The 14682-nt window shown below is 38.3% G+C and overlaps 1 protein-coding gene across 7 annotated transcripts in view; it reads right to left on the reverse strand.

Moving 5' to 3' along the window:
• Window positions 1-5968: 5968 nt before the first annotated feature.
• Window positions 5969-14682, reverse strand: part of LOC101358841 (guanylate-binding protein 7) — a 66580-nt gene continuing 57866 nt past the window's right edge. For 6 of the 7 annotated variants that reach the window (XM_023733380.1, XM_023733378.1, XM_023733377.1 and 3 more), the window contains 4 exons: window positions 13487-13699; window positions 8644-8746; window positions 8112-8305; window positions 5969-7204 (listed from right to left, as the gene is read on the reverse strand). In XM_023733380.1, coding sequence (XP_023589148.1) covers window positions 7007-7204; window positions 8112-8305; window positions 8644-8746; window positions 13487-13699 — 708 coding nt within the window. In that variant the 3' untranslated portion in view covers window positions 5969-7006. The remainder of the gene's footprint in view (window positions 7205-8111; window positions 8306-8643; window positions 8747-13486; window positions 13700-14682) is intronic. The other variant, XM_023733382.1, reaches the window with a different exon arrangement.

Raw genomic sequence — 14682 nt, forward strand, 5'->3', positions numbered from 1 at the left:
GTGTTATTCAGGTCTTCTATTTCCTTGTTGATATTCTTTGTAGATGTTTTGTCCATTATTGAAAGTGGTGTATTGTACTTTCCAAATATTTTTGTAGATCTGTTTACTTCTCCCTTCAATTTTATCAGTGTTTGTTTTTATCAGGGGGTGCTACATATTAGGTGCATATATATTGACCAATAGGTGTTTCAATGTTAGGAACATATATATTTACAGTTGTTATATCTTCATGATAAATTGACCTTATTGTTATATAATGTCCTTCTTGTCTCTTCTAACAGATTTTGACTTTGAGTCTACTTTGTCTGATATTAAAAATTGCCACCCATCTCTCTTTTGGTAACCATTTTCATGGAATATGTTTTTCCATTCTTTCATATTCAATCTATTTGTGTCCTTGAGCCTAAGGTGTGTCTCTTGTAAACTGTATATATTTAGATCATGCTTTTTAGTCATTTGGCCACTCTCTACCTTTTGATTGGAGTGTTTAGTTCATTTGTCTTCACTGTAATTGCTGATCAGGAAGGGCTTACTTCTGTCATTTTGTTATTTGTTTTTCAGGTGTATTAAGCCTTCTTTGTTTATTTTCTCTAATACTGCCAATTTTGTGTTTTCTTCCTTTTTTGTAGTGAGCCATTCTGATTCCCTTCTTTCCTTTTGTGTGTATTTTTCAGATATTTTCTTAATAGTTACCAAGACTATTACAATGAACATCTTGCATTCATAACACCCTAGAATAAATTGATACCAACTTACCTCAGTAATGTACAAAAGCTCTATACCTACAGCATTCCTCCCTCCCCCATTTTGTTGTTGTTATCACCAAATACATTTTTATACATCAGGTTCCCTGTAACATAATTTTACACTTGTTTTTTATATATTTGTCATTATAAAGCACACAGGACATAACAATTAGAATTATCAAGCAAAAATACCTTAATACTAGTTCTTATACTTGCCCATGAAATTACTATTACTGGAGACCTTTCTATTTATGGCTTCAACTTACTTTCTAGTGTTCTTTCTTTTCTGTCTGAAGGACTTCCATTAACATTTTTGTAGGGACTGTCTGGTAGATATGAAATATCATGGCCTCTGTTTATCTGGGAATGTTTTAATTTCACCCTCATTCTTGAAGAACAGTTTTGTCAGATATGGTATTCTTGGTGTCTTAGTCATCTAGTGCTGCTATAACAGAAATGCCACAAGTGGATGACTTTAACAAAGAGAAGTTTATTTTCTCACAGTCTAGTCGGCTAGAAGTCCAAATTCAGGGCATTAGCTCCAGAGGAAGGTTTTCTTTCCCTGTCAGCTCTGGAGGAAGGGCCTTGTCATCGATTTTCCCCTGGACTAGGAGCTTCTCTGTGCAGGAACCTTGGGTCCAAAGGATGCACTCTGCTCCCGGCACTACTTTCTTGGTGATATGAGATCCCCCACTCTCTGCTTGCCTCCTTTTGCTTTTATCTATCGTAGGATAAAAGGTGGTGCAGACCACATCCCAGGAAAACTTTTTACATTGGATCAAGGATGTGATCTGAGCAAGGGTGTTACATCCCACCTTAATCTTTTTTAACCACAGGCAGAGGTTATGATTTATAACACATAGGAAAATCACAAAATGGAGGACAACCACACAATACTGGGAATCATGGCCTAACCAAGCTGACACATATTTTGGAGGGACACAATTCCATCCATTACACTTAGTCTTTTTTTTTTCCTCCTTTCAGTGCTTTAAATATATCTTTCCATTGCCCTCTGACCTCCAAGGTTTCTGAGGAGAAATCGGCAATTAATCTTGTCGAGGATTCTTTATATGTGACAGTTTATTCTCTCTTTTACCTTTCAGGATACTCACTTTATCTTTATTTTTCAAGAGCCTGACTATAATGTGTCTCATTGTGGACATTTTTGGGTATATTCTGCTTGGAATTCATTAAGCTTCTTGGATTTATAGGTTCCTGTCCTTCGTCAGAGTTGGAAAATTTTCAGCCATCATTTCTTCATCTTTCTGACTCTTTTTCTCTCTCATCTCCTTTTGGGATTCCCATGATGCATATTGGTCCTCTTGATGTTGTCCTATAATTCCATTAAACTGTGTTCAGCAGTCTTGAGCCTCCTTACTTGTTGCTCTTCAACCTTCTGTAATTTCAATTATCTTATCCTCTAGTTTGCTGATTCTTTCTTCTGTCTGATCAAATCTGTTGTTAAATCTTTCCAGTGTTAAATCTTTTTATTTCAGTTATTGTCTCTTTCAGTTTCAGTATTTCTGTTTGGTTTCTTTTTAGAGTGTTTCTCTTTTTTTAAAAATCCTTGTTTGGTTCATGCAATATTGTCCTGATTTCTTTTAGATCTTTGTCTATGTTTACCTTTAGTTCTTTGAGTATGTTTAATATTATTGTATTATGTTCTTACATTTTGTTCCTTATTTGGACTTCCATAGATATAATTCCACTTTCTTTGTCTTATTCAATTGTATGGACCATCATTTCCATTCTTTTTGCTTGTTTTGTGACTTTTTGTTAGGACATCAGAATTTCACAGTGTGTTAATTTTCTCAGTTCTTCCCATAATTTCATGTGTTTTACCAGCACTACTTTCATGAAGAAACTTTTAGGCAGGCAGAGTCTTTGGACATTGCTTACTGCTACTTCTTCTTTCTATGATAGCTTCCTCTTCCTCTCTGTTTTAATTAGGATTTTCAAGTTCTAGATATTAGTTTTTAACTTTCAGTGTCTCCCAAACACAACAGAGAACGTGCCCTAGTTGATCTGTCTACCAGGGCATGCTGTCTTCTCTCTCTAGTTATTTCTCCTTCCCCTGCTCTGTTTCTGTTACCATGTTTTCAGTCAGAAAGTCCACACCTAATGAGTCCCTTCTAGAGATGCACGCTCTCCTCAGGTTTTGCCTGAGGCTTCTTTCTCTCCTCTGTGGTGGCCCACTTATGTCTGAACTGGCAATCAGGGGAAGCAAGTCAGATTTTCCTCAGTGTCAGGAGGTGGAGGGGCAGACACTACCCAGAAAGATCCCCTGGACAGCTGTCTTATTGATCTCAGAGCCTGGGGCCTTTCTCATTTGCACAGACCAGCAGTGTTTTGCCTGGGTGCTTGTACTCCACTTAACACACCCACTTCATAGTTCACAGCAGACACAGTCAGCAGTTCTTAGTGTGACTTGGGGGTGGGCAGACAGACCCAAATGGGCCCCCAGGGAGATCTGTGTTATTGATTTCAGAGATCCAGCGGCAGTGTGGTGGCTGGAGGAATAGGCTTCACTTAAGGCACCCACTTCCTAGCTCAAAGCAGCCACAGTCAGCAGTTCTCAGTGCTGACTGGAGGGGCAGACAGACCTGTACAGACACCCCAGGGAGATCTGACCTATTATTTTCAGGCCTGAGAGATGGGATTTTCATTGTGCACAGACAGTGTTTTGGCTATGGGAGCAGGCTCCATTGCAGGGGGGCTTCTATAGAGCTTCTGTAACTATAGCAGTTTTTGGCAAATGACAATTACCAGGAGGAGGAGGGGAGACAGACTCTGAATGAACCCCAGAGAGGACAGCCTTGTTGATTTCAGAGCAGAAGTATGGAGCTTTTACCTTTGCACAGGAAGGGAGTGTGTTGCCTGGGATAGCAGGCTGTGTTTACTAGGGCCTCTTCCTTAGTTCACATCAGCTGGTAGTGCATGCACATGGCTAGGTGGGAAGGGCAGGGATCGTGTGAGAAGCAAGGTTACTACATATGGGACTAGTTATTAACTTGTGTCCATCTGCAGTTTCCTTCTGCTGTCTTCTGCTCACCGATTCAGAGTCCCTCAAGTCTGAGCACAGCTTTCTTGTATTTTTTGGTGTACTTTTGGGTGAAGATCAAAATTTAAACCTGTTTATCTGATATCTTCCCAGAATTCCTGTTTTTGTTTATACTTATTAAACTCAGTATTTTAATTTAAAACGACTCTATTTTATGCTTTGTTTTAATATCTGGCAGTGGAATTCTTTTCCAATAAGTTGTTTTGCATCCTCTTATTAACCAATTTCTCTGAGTGAAAATTAGGATGACTTGGTGAAGATCCTCCCGAATTCTGTTATAACTGTATTGGATATAACAGGCAAATATAAATTGATTTATAGGTAATTAATTTCTTTATAGATATTTAAAATTTATACTAATTTAAAAGTAACAGATAATTTATAGGTATAGATTTTTATATAGACATGTACATAATTTGAATGCATAGTCCCTTGGCCTTTTGATCTTAAAGAAAGACATAATTATCAAAAATCTAAATTCTTCCCCTTCTGTGTGAAAATAGATTTTGAATTTATTTATTTTGACCATTTGTTAAGATATCCCTGTTGGATGTGTATTTTGCAGACAGGAAAAAGGATATAATAAGGAATAGTGGCCTCTCCTATCATCTCAATATATAAATTATGGTATGAATATATGGATATATTGATGTGCAGAATTGTGGCCTATTCTAGAGCCAGGAGTACTGGAGAAAAGGCCACAAAATGCTGAGAAATTGTCCTGAAGAGAACACTCAAAAGACATGGTCAGGCCAAACCTCCTGAGTGTCTGTTAGGGGAAGAGAAACATGGTGGGACACAGTTCAAATTGCAATTTAAATGTATACTCTCTTTGGTTCCAATGTGTGACTTAAAACCCCCAGAACCACATTAAATTATTATGGTGATACTGACTCTCAAGGGCATGACACTGGTAATCACCATTAACAATGATTTTGGCTATTGGACAATAGTGTTTACTCTTTATCATGTTGTCTTAGTCGCTGCTATAACAGAAATACCACAAGTAGATGGCTTCAACAAACAGAAGTTTATTCAACCACAGTTTCATAGGCTGGAAGTTCAAATTCAGTGTGTCCAGCTCCAGGGGAAGGCTTTCTCTGTGGGCTCTGGAGTTCAGTCCTTGTAATCCAATTTCCCCTGCACTAGGAGCTTCTCCATGCAAGAACCCCAGGTCCAAAATATGCACTCTTCTCCCAGTGTTTCTTTCTTGGTGGTATGAGTTCCCTAAGGTGGTGCAGGCCACACTCCAGGGAAACTCTCTTTACATTGAATCAGAAGTGTGACCTTAGTAAGGGTGTTACAATCCCACCCTAATCCTCTTTAACATAAAATTACAATCACAAAGTGGAGGACAACCACACAATACTGGGAATCATGGCCTAACCAAGTTGACACATATTTTTTGGGGAAAAAATACAATCTATTACACATGCCAAGGTCACCTTCTTCACTTTTAATTTTTCTAAAAATTTTACATATGTTTTACCATTCACTTGAAAATATTTTTAAATCATAAAATTAATGCCAGTTGAAGCAAAAAACAATAATGTTGTTTACAAAAGTAGAAGACTTAAAATGGCCTAAGTGTAGGACATTTAGAATCTTACCTCCACAAAATCTGGGTGAAAGCCATTAATGGTGCTGGGTAAACATGCAGCTCAAGAGTATCATTAAGGTTAGTGATATCTTTCTCTTTTTTTCTCTGACTACTATTTTCTTATTTTCTTAGGACAGCTGCTTTCATGTTTTCAAAATGGCTGCTTTAGTTCTGAGCACCACATGTGGACTCAACATGCTGAGAAAGAAAATGTACTGTTTATTTCTATGTGTCTTTTATTCTCTGTGAATAAAACATTTCCCAGAAGCCCTGCAACAACGCTGGGACCACAGTGAAGAGGACTGAAATGGCTACAATTTATCCAAACTAATTACAATTCTTAATTTTGTAGGTATCTTGAACTTCCCACTTCATCAAGTAAGGAAATTAGTAAATCTACACGTTCCTTCCCCTCTCCTCCTTGATGATACTAAAATTTAGCTTCACAAATAAAGAATATTACACCATAAAAAAAAAAAAAAAAAGTGTCTATTCCACGAAAAAAAGACCAAAGTCTTAAATGACCACTTGGTCAGACTTGATTAAATTCTGAAAAAAAAAAAAAAAAAGATGAGTTTATTCCAGGAAAGAAAGACCAAAGTCTTAAATGACAACTTGGTAAGAATTGATTAAAATTCTAAAAGAATTAAAAGACATCCATTCCTTTACATTACCCAGTGGTGGGTTAGAGGTGTATGTACAGTTATATCTAAAAGTATCCATGATCTACCCTGGCTTCTCTGGATTTCCTCAGCACTGTTTTGGAGATTGAGTAGAACTGTTCACTGCCCTGACCATGCTCATCTATATACCTACAGACAAAGTTCTTCCCGTGTTTTAGTAAAGACTGATCAATCTTTAGCAATGGCTTTACATATGGCTACCTGTTGTCCAAATACCATTTGCTGAATATTTCTGTTCCTTCACTAATCTGAAACACCAGATTTATCATAAACTAAATTTCTGTATGACTTTGCATTGATTTCTAAACTTTCAAGTCTGTTAAATTGCTGTTTGAATATTAAGATGACAGTACCACTGTGCTAATTGAAGGGATGTTTTAACATATGGTTACAGCTAGTCCCTCCTCACTAATGATCTTTTTTTCCAACTTACATTGAATACTTTTGTCATTTTCCCTATAAAGTTTAAATATATTGGTATACTTCCAAAAAAAGGTGTGACATGTTTATTTGAATCATGTTAAGTGTATATGTTGACTTATAGCATACTGACATTACTAGTTTGTTCATTTTTACTGATTTTTGTGTCTTTCAGTAACAGTTCAAATATTTATTCATATGAATTTTATGTACTTCTTGGTAATTTTATTCCACCATATTTTTCTGTTTTGATAGTATTACAAATCTTCTCCTCTATTACATCTTCTTATTTGTCATTTCTCATTTCTTTAAATTTGTTTGATTATAATTAAGTTTGTCTTTGTTTATGGTAGGCTCTGATATTGTCTAGAAATCATTTTCTATTTTTAAACTTTTAAAAATGAAATTAACATGACAAATGTACTTCAAAAATGAGCCACAAAATAAAAAAATTATCATTGTTTAATTTGCTTAACAAGAATTCTAAACCCATTTAATATAGTTTTATTGCTGCAATTATCAGCAGAGGTAGTGCTTTCAGTAATATTGGGCCAGCTGTATCAAGGGCCTTTGAAAACCATGAGTTCTTATTTTTCTTTGTTGTTTCAATCTTTTCTCTTAGTTGATTTATTTCTTTATTTAACATCTCAGATTTCTTTTCAAATCCTTCATTCAGCAGTTCTTTTTGAACCTATAAAGAGGAAAGGATACACTTTTGAAAATCTCCAATTGTGAGGTTGGGGTTTTCTCTATAACAACTTCATCAGGTATAAGCACATATATCTATTTCTCTACCATCATAGAGGGATCTTTGATGACGCTGTTCAATTGTCCATATATTTGGACCTGGGTAGTGAGAGTATCCATGGTCTATACTAACCTAAGTTTCCCTCTGAACTATCTCACTGAAAGTGAGGAGAGGTCAAAATTAGTTCAGGCCTGAGAATGATTCCCATAATGTGTTCCAGCCCAAATGATGCCCTTTCAGATGGAATGTAGGTTGATACGACTTAATTTTCAGTTTCACCCAAAGGAGCATGTCACACACATCTAACAAATAACGCAAATTGCTGACCCTGTAGACACTCATTATCAAGCTCCATGTTGGGACAAGGAAAGAATTTTCCTCTGTGCTGCATAGAGTGACTCAGGCAGATTGGGAAACGAATGTAGCTGATTTTAGAGCTTTAGGACTCTTGTATTTCATATGAGGCCAAATCAGGTACTTTTAAGACCAGATGGATCTATTTCAGGTTTCTTTGACGTGCTACCAAGAATCCTAAGGACTATAGGATGAGAGGCCCAAGACTATATTCAACTGGGACACAATAAGGCCATTCTATAATCAACACCAATAGCAGCCCAAAGATCTGGGGGATGTTATTCATCCTTTCCAAAACCTAATGCTACAGAAGGTGCTGCAGTCTTGTGGATTTAATGACTTCAGCTGGATCCAGCTGGATTTGAGTTTATAGTGAATTACATTAGGTTTGTGTTACCCTCTAGGCTCATGAATTTGTTTCAAATTTTGACCCTTCCCTCTCTGATGTACCAGAGCTGTGCTTATCATGCATTGCCCAGGGCCAGGACAGACTTACCTTCTGCTTATGTTCCAGCATCTTTTCCTTGTCTCTCAGAGAGTTTTCAATTTCCCTCTCTATCTTCTGTTTCAATTGCTCCATGTTTTCTTTGAAGCTCCTCTCTTGAGCCTTCATCTTTTTCTGCTGCTCTTGATTTTTAATTTTTAGCAACTCCTGTTTCTTCTCAGCTGCCTCCTTCTTTGCCTGCATCGCTGTCCCACAAAGGTTTTAGGGAGGGAAGAAAAGTAGTCAATCCTGTGCTCTGCTGTTCTGATATCAGAGACACTAAATTGAAGGGAGGGTTTGACATCTCTCAATTCTCCCAGTATCCACACCATCAAGGACTCTTTTTAGAATGCGATAGGAAAGGAACTACCTGTCTGGCTGGGCATACACCCACAACTCTCCTTATTATTTTCAGATTGAGCAGAGTATATGTTTTGCAGAAGGAGAGAAATCTTATTGTTTCAGGAAGATCTTCCTGTTAGATCTGTCACAGGGTATCGCAGGAGCCTCCCCACCCTACTGTGACTGAATACTGCCCGCATACCTGCTTTGGCCTTTTCTGAATCAGAGAGGGCTCTATCTGACTGCAAGATGGCTTCCTCTATTGGTGCCTGACACTGCAGGAAGCTCTGGAGAACCTCATTTGCCTGAAGAACAAAAAAGGAGCAAAGACACATCAGGTAGCAAAGATATATATTGTCTCTTCTTATAAATTATTGTTTGATAAAACCCAAATAGTTTTCAAGCTATTTGGTAATACCCTTATGTTTCCTCTCTTTCTGTAACCACAGTATAAATTCCATGCCTATTTGTGAGATATGAAAACCCTCCATCTCAGCCTCCTTCCTAACTCTCTAACCTCCTCTCCAAGTGATGCTGCCTACCACCCACATAGGTTACAGTCAACCAGATTTGTTCAAAGTTCTACAAAGAGATAACGTCTATTGTTTTCATATATTTGCACACTCTTGATCTTCTGCTTGGATGCTGACTACTCACTAGGAACCGGGATAACATCTATTGGTACTTCAACTTGTACGTCCTATCTCCTTTTGCAGAAAGATTTCCTAAGATGTCTTCCCAAATTTTAATAGTAACCATGAACTCTGTACTACCACCTGCTGGTTGTTGGAGCTTAGATAACTTAATAATAAAACAAAAGCACCTAAGACCATGACTACTATAGAAAATGAATGTTTTATATGTTGACTATCATCATCATCATCATTGTTATCATATTTTGTGCATGGCAGTATGACAACTCCTGTTGTTGTTAGGTGCCAGAGTCAGTTCCGACTCAGTGAATCTATGTACAACAGAACAAAACACTGCCGGCTCCTGCACCATCCTCACAATCAATGTTTTCTTGAGTCCATTGTTGCAGTCACTGTGTAAATCCATCTCATTGAAGGGTCTTCCTCTTTTTCACCGACCCTCCACTTTATCTACCATGATATCCTTCCCTGTGGACTGGTCCCTCCTGATAACATGTCCAAAATACGTGAGATGAAGTCTCGCCGTCCTCTCTTCTAAGGAGCATTCTGGCTGTACTTCCTCCAAGACAGATTTGTTCGTTCTTTTGGCAGTCCATAGTATGTTCAATATTCTTCACCAACACAACTCAAATGCGTCAGTTCTTCTTTGGTCTTCCTTATTCATTGTCCAGCTTTCACGTACATATGAGGCGATTGAAAACACCATGGCTTGAATCAGTCACACCTTAGTCCTTAAAGTGATATCTTTGCTTTTTAACACTTTAAAGAGGTCTTTTGCAGCAGATTTGCTCAATGCAATGCATCGTCTGATTTCTTCACTGCTGTTTCCATGGATGTTGATTGTGGATACAAGTAAAATTACATCCTTATGAACTTCAATCTTTTCTCCATTTATCATGATGTTGTTTATTGGTCCAGTTGTGAGGATTTCTTTTTTTTTATGTTGAGGTGTAATCCATACCAAAGGCTGTAGTCTTTGATCTTCATTAGTAAGTACATCAAGTCCTCTTTGCTTTCAGCAAGCAGGGTTGTGTCATTTGCATAATGCAGGTTGTGAATGAGTCTTTCTCCAATCCTGATGCTGAATTCTTCTTCTCTAGTCCAGCTTCTTGGATTTTTTTTATCAGCATACAGATTGAATAAGTATGGTGAAAGGATATAACCCTGACACAGTTTCTCTGACTTTAAACCAAGCATATCCTCTTGTTCTGCTTGAATCACTGCCTCTTGGTCAATGTATAGGTTCTGCATGAGCACAATTAGGTGTTCTGGAATTCCTATTTTCCCCAATGCTATCTGTAATTTGTTACGATCCACACAGTCGAATACCTTTGCATAGTCACTAAAACACAAGTAAACATATTTCTGGTATTCTCTGCTTTCAGCCACGATCCATTTGACATCAGCAATGATATCCCTTGTTCCATGTCCTCTTCTGAATCTGTCTTGAGTATCTAGCAGTTCCCTGTTGATTTACTGCTTCAACCATTTTTGAATGATCTTCAGCAAAATTTTACTTGCGTGTGATATTAATGATATTGTTCGATAATTTCCACATTCATTTGGATCATCTTTCTTGGGAATAGGCACAAATATGGATATCTTCCAGTCAGTTGGCCCGGTAGCTATCTTCCAAATTTCTTGGCAAGGATGAGTAAGCACTTCCAATGTTTCATCCTTTTGTTGAAACATCTCAGTTGGTATTCAGTCGATGCCTGGAGCCTTGTTTTTCACCAATGCCTTCAGTGCATCTTAGACTTCTTCCTTCAGTACTATAAGTTCTTGATCATGTGCTACCTCCTGAAATGACTGTCAACCAATTCTTTCTGGTACAGTGACTCTGTGTATTCCTTCCATCTTCTTTTGATGCCTCCTGTGTCATTCAGAATTTTCCCTATAGAATCCTTCTCTATTGCAACTCGAGTCTTGAATTTTTCTTCAGTTCTTTCAGATTGAGAATTGCTGAGCATGCTCTTCTCTTTTAGTTTTCTAATTCCAGGTCTTCGTACATGTCATAATAATACTTTACTTTGTCTTCTTGAGTCACCCTTTGAAATCTTCTGTTCTGCTCTTTGACTTCATCATTTCTTCCTTTTGCTTTAGCTACTTGATGTTCAAGAGCAAGTTTCAGAGTCTCTTCTGACATCCATTTGGTTCTTTTCTTTCTTTCCTGTCTTTTTAATGATCTCTTGATTTCTGCATGTATGATGTCCTTGATGTCATTCCACAGCTAGTCTGGTCTTCAGTCATAAGTGTTCAATGTGTCAAATTTATTCTTGAGGTGGTCTCTAAATTCAGGTGGGATATACTCAAGGTCATACTTTGGCTCTGATGGACTTATTCTAATTCTCTTTAGTTTCAACTTTAATTTGCGTATGAGATTGACAGTCTGTTCCGCAGTCAGCCTCTGGCCTTGTTCTGACTGATGGTACTGAGCTTTCCCATGGTCTCCTTCCACAGATGTAGTCGATTTGATCCCTGTGTATTCCTTCCAGTGAGGTCCACGTGTATAGTTGCCATTTATGTTGTTGAAAAAAAAAAATTAAGAAATTGTTGGTCTTGCAAAATTCTATCATGTGATCTCTGGTGTCATTTCTATTACCAAAGCCATATTTTCCAGCTACCAATCCTTCTTCTTTGTTTCCAACTTTTGCATTCCAATCACTAATAATTATCAATGCATCCTGATTGCATGTTCGATCAATTTCAGACTGCAGAAGTTGGTAAAAATCTTCAATTTCTCATCTTTGGTCTTAGCAGTTGGTGCATGAAATTGAATAATAGTTGTATTAACTGGTCTTCCTTGTAGGTGCATGGATATTATCTCATCACTGACAGCATTACTTCAGTATAGATCTTGAAATGTTCTTTTTGATAATGAATGCAATACCATTCCTCTTCAATTTGTTATTCCCAGAAGAGTAGACCATATGATTGTTGGTTTCAAAATGACCAATACCAGTTCATTTCAGCTCACTAATGCCTAGGATATCGATGTTTATGCATTCCATTTCATTTTTGACAATTTCCAATTTTCCTAGATTCACACTTAGTACATTCTGCATTTCTATTATTAATGGATATTAGCAGCTGTTTATTCTCATTTTGAGTCATGCCACATCAGCTAATGAGGGTCCTGAAAGCTTGACTTCACCCACATCATTAAGGCTGACTCTACCTTGAGGAGGCAGCTCCTCCCCAGTCATCTTTTGGGTGCCTTCCACCCTGAGGGGCTCATCTTCTGGCACTATCTCAGATAATATTCCGCTGTAACTCATAAGGTTTTCACTGGCTAATTTGTTTTCAGAAGTAGACTATCAGGTCCTTTTTCCTAGTTTTTCTTAGCCTGGAAGTTCAGGTGAAACCCGTCCATGGTGACCCTGCTGGTATCTGAGTACTAGTGGCATAGCTTCCAGCATCACAGCAGCATGCAAGCCCGCAGAGTTAGACAAACTAACAGACACGTGTGATGTGATAACTCCTAGTGTACCATATTCAATTGAGTATACATTTGCCTTTATTTTAGGTGATATTGATAAATATTTATCTTAATTATCTAGTGCTGCTATAACATAACAGAAATATCACAAGTGGATGGCCTTAACAATGAGAATTTATTTTCTCACAGTCTAGTAGGTTAGAAGTCCAAATTGAGGGCGGCAGCTCCAGGGGAAGGCTTTCTCTGTAGGCTCTGGAGGAAGGGCCTTGTCATCAATCTTCCCCTGGACTAGGATCTTCTCCGTGCAGGAACCCCAGGTCCAAAGGATGCACTCTGCCCCTGGCACTGCTTTCTTGGTGGTATGAGGTCCTCCACTCTCTGCTTACTTCCTTTTCCTTTTATCTCATGTAAGAAAAAAGGTGGTGCATGCCACACCCCAGTGAAACTCCCTTTACATTGGATCAAGGATGTGACCTCAGCAAGGGTGTTACATCCCACCCTAATCCTTTTTAACCACAGGCAGAGGTTATGACTTATAACACATAGGAAAATCACAAAATGGAGGACAACCACACAATACTGGGAATCATGGCCTAACCAAGTTGACACATATTTTTGGGGCACAAAATTCAATCCATGACAATACCTTACAAACAAAATTGAGTCTTCAATTTTTATATCACCTGTATGTAGAACAAAAACTATCACATTGCATAATAATGAAATAAATGTTCTCTTTCATTTGAATTCCTGATTCTAAATCCTTTCCTTGGGAAAAAATATTCTTGTCTCTTCAAGATACTGAAGTAATTGTGGGTCTAAAAACTAAAGATGCCAAGATATCCCTATGCTCTTCTTTGTCTCCAAACTGGTGCTGTAGACTTAGATTTTTCAGGATAGCAAAGACTAAGCCTCAACTTGGCTGGAATTCCTTCTGTTCTCTTATTCCTCACCTTAACTCCTTTCCTGGGCACGCGCGCATAGTTCTGCTCAAACTTCTTCTTTGCTTCTAGGTAGAGACTGTGTCCTCCAGGAACAGAGAAAGTTCCTCTTGAAATACTTGCCATCAGGGGCTCAGAAATCTTCTTAAGCTCAACCTGGCAGTATTTTTCAGATGCCTCTTCATTCTGTATCATGAAATCCTCCTTCTTTTTCTCTATGGTTTCCTGCAAGGAAGTGTAGAGAAATACAGTGGAAGGATGCTATTAGATAGGATGATCCATCTGTGGACTTCTTGGAAAAAGCAGTCTGACAGCTTCACAGTGGAGCATGACATGGAAAGGACCAGGATTAGGAGACACGTGTTACTCCTAGTTCTGACTAATTTCTCTTTGTGATGTTTTGAACATCTGTATCTCTTCTGGGATCAGGTTCATCATATATAAAATGATGGGTGTGGATGACATGATCTTCATGATTTTCTTAAGCTACAGTATGATTCTACTACTTGTCTGACAGTTTATAGTACTGTAGTAGCTTGTGTGTTGCTGTGATGCTGGAGCTAAGTAACTGGTATTTCAAATACGAGCACAAAGATGAAGTAAAAGAGCTGAACAAAAGACTTCAAAAGGTAGCTCTAGAAGACAAAGTAATGTATTATAATGAAATGTGCAAGATCAGGAGTTAGAAAACCAGAGGGAAAGAGGTGAGGCCAACATGGCACTATAGACAGGAGCACCACGTAGTTCCTCTAAAGCAAAGACCTGAAAAATTAAGTTAAACAGATATAAACATCAATCCTGGAACCCCTAAGCATCAAATGAAGGGATAAAGAACTAGATCAGGCACCTAATGGAAGAATAAACTGACAAAGAACAGAGAACGGGGAGAACTACGTAGAGGCGGTCCCCTATCAACTAACATGGCACGGATTCACCATCTTGACACACAGCCACCAGTGACCCTGGACAGGGAGTACAGGAAGGTAACTTCTTGGAGCTCCCAGACAGAGCATCCATTAACCAGAGATGCATGGTTTCCCACTCCCACCCTTCTTCCCTGTACGCTGCCTCTGCCTATTTCCAATGGGCCACAGTCACTCGGCCAGAGAGACATTAGCTCACTGCCATCCTGGGGCCACCCTTCCTCCAATGGCCAGTTCCCCCAGTGCTATACACACACACACACACACACACGTATAAGTGTATGT

This window comes from Trichechus manatus, unplaced genomic scaffold, assembly GCF_000243295.1.
Source record: "Trichechus manatus latirostris isolate Lorelei unplaced genomic scaffold, TriManLat1.0 scaffold00058, whole genome shotgun sequence".
In the NCBI taxonomy this organism is placed as follows: Eukaryota; Metazoa; Chordata; class Mammalia; order Sirenia; family Trichechidae; genus Trichechus; species Trichechus manatus.